The sequence below is a fragment of the Trichechus manatus genome, unplaced genomic scaffold (assembly GCF_000243295.1).
Source record: "Trichechus manatus latirostris isolate Lorelei unplaced genomic scaffold, TriManLat1.0 scaffold00216, whole genome shotgun sequence".
Lineage (NCBI taxonomy): Eukaryota > Metazoa > Chordata > Mammalia > Sirenia > Trichechidae > Trichechus > Trichechus manatus.
The window spans coordinates 2,012,949-2,023,742 of NW_004444152.1; the positions used below are offsets into that span (position 1 = coordinate 2,012,949).

General features: G+C 49.5%; 1 protein-coding gene across 1 annotated transcript; it reads right to left on the bottom strand.

Moving 5' to 3' along the window:
• Positions 1-1,300: 1,300 nt before the first annotated feature.
• LYPD5 (LY6/PLAUR domain containing 5) lies at positions 1,301-6,066 on the bottom strand. The gene is made up of 5 exons (XM_004388779.1): positions 5,984-6,066; positions 3,035-3,162; positions 2,151-2,327; positions 1,825-1,971; positions 1,301-1,554 (listed from the first exon to the last, which is right to left on the bottom strand). The coding sequence occupies exons 1-5, from the start codon at positions 6,064-6,066 to the stop codon at positions 1,301-1,303; spliced, it is 789 nt and encodes a 262-aa protein (XP_004388836.1).
• Between the last annotated feature and the right edge of the window lie 4,728 nt (positions 6,067-10,794).

Below are 10,794 nucleotides of genomic sequence, written 5' to 3' on the forward strand. Positions count from 1 at the left end.
CAAAACCAGATATTTCTTATACATTGCAACTAGAAGAACAGGTAAGTTGTTGAATGGGTAGTGAGAAATGGTTAAATATTCAAACAGATGAACACAGATCAAGGTTATGAAAAGATGTGTGTGAAAGGATAGGCAAAATGAAATGACAGGGAAATTTAAGTCCATTCAACCAGAACATAGATAATAAAAATGTGAACATCATTTGGATAATTTAGGATGAATCAACAAAACAGAGATCATATAATTGTCCTACACACACTGTGTTTCTTCCCACCTTTGTTCAGGCTGTCTCCACCTAGAATGCCCTTACTGCTGCATCTCTCGGACAACACCTATTTACCCTTTAGGATTTTTCTCAGGGTTTACTTCTTCCAGGAAGTCTTCCCTGATCTCCACAAGCTGGAGGGTTTTGCCTGGCTCAGCTCTGCCTTGAGTGTTTTTCTGTCAAGTTAATCACCATCCACATGTTTGGGAGGTGGCATGTCTGAGAGGTGGGGTTGCAGAGATTCAGAACACAAGGCTGGGATTCACTAAGATACATGAGCTCAAGTGAGTGCCTTCACCTCCCTAAGTCTCAATTTGCTCATTTGGAACATGGAGATTACAACAGCCCCTTTACTCTGAGTGACTGCTGTGCCCCAGACACTACACGTTCATCTCCTCAAATCCTCACCACAACCACTGTGAAGTAGCTCTTGTTATTATTAAAGGCTTAATGATCATCTCCACCCTAACCAGGTAAGGAAACTGAGGCACAGAGAGGTTGAGTAACTTGCCCAAGGTCACTCCCAGGCTTAGTGGGAGAACCAGGATTCGAACCCTGGGAGTCTAGCTCCAGAGTCTGGACTCCTAACTGAGGCTATATTGCCTCTCATGATGACACTAATAATGGCATCATTGTAGCTCCCTCCTAGAGCTGTTGCTAGGCTCTGGAGGAAGAGCACAGGAAGTCATGCGTGTTGAGGGGGTGCCGGGAGAGTGCTTAGTGGTGCTCAGTAGGGACCAGGTATCATCACGATTGTTCTCATGTGGGGCAGGACATGGATGTTTCTCCCCAACCTAGGCCACTAGTGACCTTGCCCACTTTCTCCCAGGCCTGCTGACCAGGTAGAGGCAGGGCCGCGGTAGGGAAGCAGGAGGGACAGAGAAAGTTAGAGGGTCATCACCAGAGAGACAGGAGAACAACCCTTGTTTTGACATCATTTTCAAGTGAGCCGTGTTACTGGCTGGGAGCAGTGAGGAGAGGAGGGCCTGTACCCGATCCCCAGCTTCCTGCTGAGGAGGCTTCTGGAGGGGCTGTCTATGAGGAGAGCCAGAGAGGTCCTCCCAGAGCGCCCACCAGCAGGGGAAGCGTTAGCAGCAGGACCACAAAGTGGGGCGCCTGGGGAGTGGCGGCTGCAGAGGTGAAGAGCTCAAAGACGGAGTCCCGGTTGCAGAGGTTGCCCTTGCAGCAGAAGCCCTGGAGGTCGATGTCCGACCAGGGGCTGGTGGTACCCATGACGGTGCAGGAGGGCCGGTGGCAGGTTCTGATGTACACAGGGACTGAGAAATTGGCTGGGGGAGAGGGGAAGGGGTCACAGCTGAGGGAGCCCAGGACTATGCCTCGGTCCTCAGACTTCCTTCATGTCTCCCACCTTAGGCCAGAATCTTGCTTCCTCGATCAGACTAGGCCTAGCCTCCTCCCAGGTCAAGGCCCTGTCTCCTCCCTCAGACCAGACCCATGCCAACCCTCTCAGAAAAAGGCCATGTCTCCCGTGCCTCACCCCTCAGACCTGCCTTGCCTCCACATCCTAGCCCAGGCCCTCCCCCTGCCCAGCCCCTCACCGATGGTCATTTGGCCATTGCCCTGGAAGCAGACGCTCTCCTTCTGGTGACATTGGACCCGCCGGGACTTGTTGGGAGCACAGTCCTCCGGCGAGATCCCCACGCAGGCGTAGCACTCGGTGCCGCTGAGTAATGGCGGGTCGGGCGCTGGCAAGAGCGTAGACGCACACTCACATACGGGTCCCAGTTCGGACGTGTGGGTTGCGCACTGCAGCAGGGCGCCCGCCTGGCTGGCTGTGGGGGCTCGGAGGCCCCGCCCCGCCAGGAGCAGGCCCCTCCCAGCCCCTCATCGCCCCGCCCACGCCCGGCCCCGCCCTCCCTTGTACCTGGGCTCAGGTTGGGGATGCTGTCGTGGTTCATGATGTCAACGTTGCACAGATGGGTGGCGCAGCCGCGCACCAGCGAGAAGTCGGGCGGCAGCGAGTCTTGGTTCACCTCCATCTGGCCGTTAGGCGAGCCCGTCCAGCAGCCCTTCTTTACCAGTGTCACGGAGGAGCGATACCCTGCGGACAGGCGGGGATGGGGTCGGGCTGTTGCCTCCTCCCCAGCCCGCTTCCTCCTCCCCACCCTTCCGTCTCTCCGTCTTTACCTCTTCTCCTCAACCCTCTGGTCTCAATTTTCTCCCCTCTGCCTCTTTCTCACTAACTTCTTCCTCTGTCTCCTGTCCCTCCCTCTCTACCTTTCTAACGCCACTCTCGCTCCCACCTTCCTCTCCCTATTGTCCTCTCCCTCCCCCTTCCTCCTCTCGTTTCCTGTCTCGTCTCTTCTTCCTCGGTTCTCCTTTGTCTTCTCCCTCCCTTATCTCTGGTCCCTCTGTTCTTTTTCTCCCTTTGTTGCTGTTAGCTGCCATCTAGTGGTGGTGGGGGGAACCCACTCATGGCAACCCTGTGTGTTACAGAGTAGAACTGCTGCATAGGGTTTTCTTGGCTGTAATCTTGACGGAAGCAGATTGCCAGGCCTTTCTTCTGCGGAGCCCACTGGGTGGGTCCCAACCGCCAACCTTCAGGTTAGCAGCCGTGCGCAAACCATTTGGTTTCCTCTCATCTCTCCTCCACCTTCCCATTGCTCTGTTCTTATCCCCCTCTTGGTCTTCTACCATATTCCTCTCTAACCCCTTCTCTCTTCCCCTTCTCTCTCTCTCTCTCTCTCTCATGCATCATCCCTGTCCCTCATCCTTTCCTCTTCCTCACACCCTGCTCCGCTTGCTCACCCGTGCTGAGGGAGCTGACAGCCTCAAAGCATCTGCCGGAACAGGAGACTGTGAGGAGCTGCTTGCCGCTGAGGTCAAAGGGGCCCGAGTAGATGTGTTCAAAGCTGTAGCATTGGAGGGCTTGGGACTCTGAGGAGAGGTGCATGATGGGTTAGCAGGGGAGCAGGGTTGGGGGGGAGCCTGTCACAGGAACTCGGGGCTCCACCCTGCTAATGAGGATAACTTAGCCATTCTGTGCTGAAGGGAGCCAGGCCTGGTTGCCTTGCAAGGACCAGGGTCGGCTGCTACAGCTGGTCAAGGTTGATTCTGACCTCACGGCAGGGTGAGGTGCTCTCTGCACCTGACACTCCAGTTTCTTCTCTTCAGGCTGTTCCAGATCTCTGTCCTCTTCCTGGGAGCCTTCCAAGATTTAGGCAAGGGAGGAGGTGACTCACTCCTGCTCTGTCCACCCCTCCCCAGCTAAACTCACAACGTACATAGCCCCAGAAAAGCCCGAGTGGACATGTTGATTGACAGAACTAAAAAACCACTTATGGAAAACAAACAGAATGATCTGAAATCTTGTACCTACAAATACACATGTACAATCAGACCCACAGATACCGCACAAAGCACTTCAATGCAGACATAAACACAAAACAACAAAATTGACACAGGTTCATGCAAATTTGGCAAATGTATACAGAATGGCTTGAACACCTGTGTACAGAGTTCTACATTTACACAGGAAACAAGTACACACACAGATCCTCCAATACAAACCCTGCAAACCAGGCACAGTATCTCACACATGCAAAATCACACACACACACACACAAACATGTGTATACAGAAACAATAACCACACAGACAGACCCAGGAAACACATGAAATCATACCCACAGAGAGACAGACAAACACAGACCCAAGAATCACAGACCCACAAATAAAGAGAGAGAGACACAATTACGTAAAATTAGGGATACACAAAAATGAGACCCACAAAAACATATGCTTTACACAATAGATGCACCCTGATAGAATGGGAGAAAAATGTGGAACAGAACCTCAAATTCCTAAAAATAAAATCAGACTTACTAGACTGGTTGAGACTGGAGGACTCCCCGAGACTATTGCCCTGAGATACCCTTCAAACTCTGAATCAAAACTAACCCGAGGTCACCTTGTAGCTAAATAACAAATTGGCTCACAAAGTAACAAATTATCACCTGTGAGTACTGTGCTCCTTGAAATAATCACCTGTGTGGGACCAAATGATCAACAATTGGAGCCCTGGTGGCGCAGAAGAGTTACGACTGCTAACAGTTCGAATCCTCCAGCCGCTTCTTGGAAACCCTATGGGGCAGTTCTACTCTGTCCGATAGGGTCCCTATGAGTTAGAGTTGACTCAATGGCAAGGGGCTTGGGCTTGGTCAACAATTGCCTTAAAGCAAAAATGAGAATGTAAGGGGACAGGGAAACTAGATTAATGGAAACAGAACGATCAGAACAGAAATAATGAGAAGGTTCACGCATTGGGAAGAATGTAACCAATGTCACTGAACAACTTGTGTAGAAATTGTTGAATGGGAGTCTAAATTGCTGTGCAAGCCTTCACTGAAAGCACAATAACGTATTACATTTAAAAAACCCAAAACATGCCATTTAAAATCACATATTGATTCAACACACAGAGACGTGCAGCATAGATACGCAGAGACAAACAGACATTGAAGTGCCTGAAAACATATACACAGAAAGAAAGAAATACAAACCCACAAGTCACAGAGATGCACAAACACAGAGTAACTCAGATACGTAAAATTATACACGTTTCTTTTACAAACACAGTGAAGCTCAGAGATGACCAGACCCGCAAAAGCATTTGTTCAGACACCCAGGTGTTGAAGCCTGGTGCAGAGAAAAGCACACAAGCACAGACACCCCAAAAGACACACTGACACATGGATACACACAGAAGTCAAGCACCCTCATATGGACTAACAGTCACACGCTGTTATGGATTGAATTGTGTCCCCCAAAATATATATTGGAAATCCTAACCTCTATGCCCATGGTTATGATCTCATTTGGGAATGGGTTGTGTTTGTTATGTTAAAGAGGCGGGATTAATGTAGGGTGTATCTTGAGTCAATCTCTTTTGAGATATAAAAGAGATTAAACACAAGCTAGAAGCAGAGACTGAGGAAGAGAGATGACAAGACACAGAGATCTTGTAGAAACCAGGAAGCAGAAAGTGAAGAGACAAGGACCTTCCTCCAGAGCCGACAGAGAAAGACTTCACCTCGAGCCACTGCTCTGCATTCTGACTTCTAGCTTCCTAAACTGAGAAAATAAATTTCTGTTTGTCAAAGCCACCCACATGTGGTATTTCTCTTATAGCAGCGCCACATAACTAAGAAACATGCCAGTTCGGTTGTGTGCAGGCCTGGCCTCCTTCTCACTTCTCTCCTTCCGACTCTGTAGCCACTTCAGTTCTGTCCTGAGTGTGTCCCTGTCCTTGCTCAAAGGTGGGGTATGGGGTGTTTGCCTGAGGAGGAGACCAAGGTTCCTGCCAAAGCCAAAAAACAAAACAAAACAAAACCTGTTGCTTTCCAGTCAATTCTGACTCATAGTGACCCTATAGGACAGAGTAGAACTGCCCACAGGGTTTCCAAGGAGTGGCTGGTGCATTCGAACTGCAGACCTTTGGATAGCAGCCATAGTACTTAACCACTGGGCTACCAGGGCTCCTGCCAGTTCTGGAAACAGACCCCATAGCTTCCTAGAAGTACCCTTGAATAGGATCAGGAGCAAGGAGGATGAGGAAGGCTAAGTGGTAGAAAGAGAGGCGCCGGAGAGGATGACTGATGGGGGAAGAGCAGATGAGGGGAAAAGAAATGACGAGGACACAGTCTTCAGCCCCCTCCTCCCTCAGACCCAGAAGCCCAGGACCCCAGGTCCTTCCTCCCTGTGGATGTAGAAGTCCTGGTACCTGTCAGGCAGAGCGCAGCCCCAAAGAGGCAGAGCAGGATGCTTCTGGAGCTCCCCATCATCCGAATGCGGAGCTGAGCTTGGACACCTGCAATAGCTTCTCCTGCTCTGACTTGCTGCCAGGCTGGTTTCTCCCTGCCAAGCCCCTGGCATCCTGGCTACCCAGCCCTGCCAGGATTCCTTCACCTCTGCCCTGGCTTGGCCAGGTCTCCTCCCAGGTAATCGTGCTGGGGCCAGGAGGAGTCCTGGGTGCTGAAGGGGTCAGTGGCATAGATTCCTGTGGCCTCAGGGGGTGGGGATGGACACTGGAGTCCTTGATTTTAGGGAATTTGTGTGTCTTTGCATTCTTTCCCAGGTCAGGAGTAGGCACCCATAGCTCCTTGATTTCTCTCCTTACCCTGCATTCCCAACACACACACACACACACACAATTCTTCTGGGGGTCGAGGACACCAGTTCTTCCCCCTGCCCAGCATGGGAGTGGATACTCCCCAGGCTCACAGCCACCCACAGGAACACACTTGGATCCCAAGATAGAAAGGGCTGGGGCCTGGACTCCTGGGTCTGAGGGAGGAGGGGGCTGGGGGCCCCAACTTCTGGAACTGAGGGAGGAGGGGGCTGGGGGCTGGGACTCCTGCGTCTGAGGAAGGAGGGTGCTAGGCACTTGTGACCTTTCATTTTGGGGGGATTTGTGTTTTACAGGCTCTCTTCACACCCCCTCTCCATCCTCTTCCAGCCTGAGTTTGGCGCACATGTCCAGTTGATTTCTCTTTTCTTCTTCCATTCCAACACGCGCTACCCACACACTCAGACACACACAGCCTGCAATCCTGGGGCCATGAGTCTAGATCCAAAGACACAAACATCTCCTTCGCCATGAAGCCTTCTCCGAGGCCCACCTCTCTCACTCATCCTCTCATCTTCAGCCTCCAGAAACATCCTGTCTCCTAGCCCTAATCAGCCTGAGGTGGTCTAGTGTCTGTCCCTCCCATTAGGGGAGTTGTGAGTTCCTCAGGGGCCTCAATGGAGGTTTGCAATATTGTATGAATGAATGAATGAACAAGAGACCTGACATAGAGGCATAGGGAAAGTGAGACAAAGAGAGAGGAACAGAGTGACAGAGACAAAGGGACACAGGGAGATTGAGATCCCCAGAGATGCAGAAAGACGGACACAACCCAGTGTGGACAGATGTAAAAGCAGACACAGAGGCCAACGCAGAGGTGAAGATGGACACCCTGAACGACAAGACATGCCCACAGAAGGCACTTGATCATTTATTGAATGAATGAATTAAAAAACAACAGGGTGATGGTCATGGATTGAATTGTGTCCCCCTAAAATATCTGCCAACTTGGCTGATCCCCAGTATTGTATAATTGTGTACCATTCTGTAACCTGATGTGATTTCCTTATGTGTTGTAAATTCAATCACTATGATCTAATAAGATGGATTAGCGGCAGTTATACTGATGAGATCTACAAGATCGGATAGTGTCTTAAGCCAATCTCTTTTGAGATACAAAAGAGAGAAGCGAGCAGAGATACATGGGAACCTCATACTACCAAGAAAGCAGTGCTGGGAGCAGAGCCTGTCCTTTGGACCTGAGGTTCCTGCGCTGAGATGCTCCCAGACCAAGGGGAGACTGATTCATCATAAAGGCCTTCCTCCAGAGCCGACAGAGAAAGAAAGCCTTCCCCTGGAGGTGACGCCTCGAATTTGGACTTGTAACCTACTAGACTGTGAGAGAATAAATTTCTCTTTGTTAAAGCCATCCACTTGTGGTATTTCTGTTATAGCAGCACTAGATGACTAAGACAGTGGTAGAGACACAGGCAGGAGAGCAGAGGGAGACACACTATCCCTGGGGACACAGCCAGACCTACAGAGAGCCTCAGACACCAGGCAGATGAGGACATTCAGGCAGATGCTCCAGCAGGCGGCTAGACTTGGGGCAGTGACCCAAGACAGCATCTCCTGACCAGCCTCAATTTTCTGTGCTTGGAGGTGCCACCTGCTGGGTTCAGACCCACCCCTGAACCAAACCACATAGGGTGGGCCAAGGCTTGTACCAACAACCAAAACCCGTTGCCAAAAAGTCAGCTTTGACTCACGGTGACCTCACGTGTGTCAGAGTAGAACTGTGCTCCATAGGGTTTTCACTGAGTGATTGGAAGTAGATTGCCAGGCCTTTCTTCTGAGACGCCTCTGGGTAGGGTCAAACTTCCAGGCTTATGGTTGCCGCTGAGCGCATTAGGAGCCCTGGTGGTGCAGTAGTTAAGAGTTATGGCTGCTAACCAAAAGGTTGGCAGTTCAAATCCCCTAGCCACTCCTTGGAAACCCTATGGGGCAGTTCTACTCTGTCCTCTAGGACGCTATGAGTCAGAATCAACTCCTTGGCAATGGGTTTGGGTTTTTCTGGTTGAGCGCATCAACCATTTGCACCACCCAGGGACTCCATGCAGACAGCAGAGACTTAAAATCATGGAAACATGGATGGATGTGATGGCGTCCACACATAATGGAGGACACCAGGCCTTGTGGACACAGCCCACGGCCCTGGACTCTCTCAGGCTTAGCTGCAGTCCCTCTCATCTTGCCAAATCCCTGCACTCCCCATCAGGCCTCACTTCCTAGAACCTGTTTTGTATACAAATTACTCTTCCTGCTTCTCCTGCTTGGCTCCAGTCCTGGGAGTGCTGCCCAGCGGCAAGGTGGAGCTAAAAATTCCATTCCTGGAGAGTCATTTCTGACTCATAGCAACCCTATATGATGGAGTAGAACTGCCCCATGAGGTTTCCAAGTCTGTAATCTTTACAGGGAGCCCTGGTGGTGCAGTGGTTAAGAACTCAGCTGCTAACCAAAAGTCAGCAGTTTAAATCCACCAGTGCTCCTTGGAAACCCTATGGGATAGCTCTACTCTGTCCTATAGGTTTGCTATGACTTGGACTCGACTATCTTTAGGGAAGCAGACTGCCACATCTTTCTCAGGTGGAGCGGCTGGTGGGTTCAAATCACTGATCTTCCAGTTAGCAGTCAAGCAGTTAACCACTGCGCCACCAGAGCTCCCCAGTGACCACATATTAGGGATTTTGTCAGGAACGCCTGCATCCAGAGGGCTACAGGACACAAACTCTGAGCTTCCGGTGAACCCAGAGATTCTTTAGTAACTAAGTAATCGGTGTTCCTGGGTGGTGTAAACAGTTAATGCACTTGGCTGCTAATGAAAGGTTGGCAGTGCTGCCCACCCAGAGGCACTTTGGAACAAAGCAGGGCTTCGAACCGCTTCATTCTGGTTTGGACCCCTGCTGAGAATTTGCATTTCTAACAAGTTCCCAGGCGATGCTAATGCTGCTGGTTAGGGAACAATTCTGAGAACCGCTAGTAGAGCAGTGGTTCTCAAGATTTATACATAAGAATCACCTGGGGATCTTGTTAAAATGTAGATTCTGATTCAGTGTATCTGGAGGTGGAAATGCAAATTCTCAGCAGGGGTTCAAACCAGAATGATCTGGTTGGAAGCCCTGGAAGAAAGGCTTGGAGAGCTACTTCTGAAAAATCAGCCATTGAAAACTCGCCGGAGAGGGACAGAGTAGCTGGTGCTGGGCCTGGGGACCATAGTTTCAGGGGATATCTAGGTCAATTGGCATAAAAAAGTTTATTAGGAAAATGTTCTGCATCCCACTTTGGTGAGTGGCATCTGGGATCTTAAAAGCTTGCAAGCGGCCACCTAAGATGCATCAGTTGTTCCCAACTTACTTGGAGAAAAGGAGAATGAAGAACACCAAAGACACAAAGAAAATATTAGCCCAAGAGATAGAAAGGGCCACATAAACCAGAGACTCCATCAACCTGAGACTAGAAGAACTAGATGGTGCCTGGCTACCAGCAACGACCGCCCTGACAGGGAACACGATAGTGAGTCCCTGATGGAGCAGGAGAAAAGTGGGCTGCAGAACTAAAATCTACGTAAAGACCAGACTTAATGGTCTAACTGAGACTAGAGGAACCCCAGAAGACATGGCCCCTGGACTCTCCGTTAACCCAGAACTAAAACCATTCCTGAAGCCAACTCAACAAAGATTAGACTGAACTATGGGACTTAAAATAATATTTGTAAAGAGTGTTTCTCTTAGTTCAATCAGATACACAAGACCAAATGGGCAGCTCCTGTCTGGAGGCAGGAAGAGGAGGCAGGAAGGGTCAGGAACTGGTTAAATGGACACAAGAAACCTGGGATGGAAAGGCAAGTGTCCTGTCACATTGTAGGGATTGCAACTAATGTCACATAACAATATGTGTATACATTTTTGCATGAGAAATTAACTTGAGCTGTAAACTTCCACCAAAACACAGTTAAAAAAAAAATTTTTTTTTGTTGAAGAAATGGGGGGAAAAAGAGAAAGAAAGAAAACTCTCCGGAGCACAGTTCTACTCTGACACACATAGGGTTGCCATTAGTCAGAATTGACTCCACGGCAACTGGTTTTTTTGTTTTTGTTTTAATTCAGCAATTACTTAAGAGATTGGGGGAACCTGAGAATTTTTTGTGGTAGCCATTAAGTTTTTAAACTTTTTATTGTAGACAATTTCAAACACACGCAAAAGTAGAGAGAATAATGTATCCACCACCAAGCCTCAACAATTAGTTTCATATCTCTCATCTTGTTTTATTCTTTCTCCCTTTGGTGTTTGTAAGAGCATTGGGCATATTGAATTTGGTTCCTGCATCATTTTGCTCAAGGTATTACTTTCACTTAAAGCACCATTTAAAACTTGGTAATTT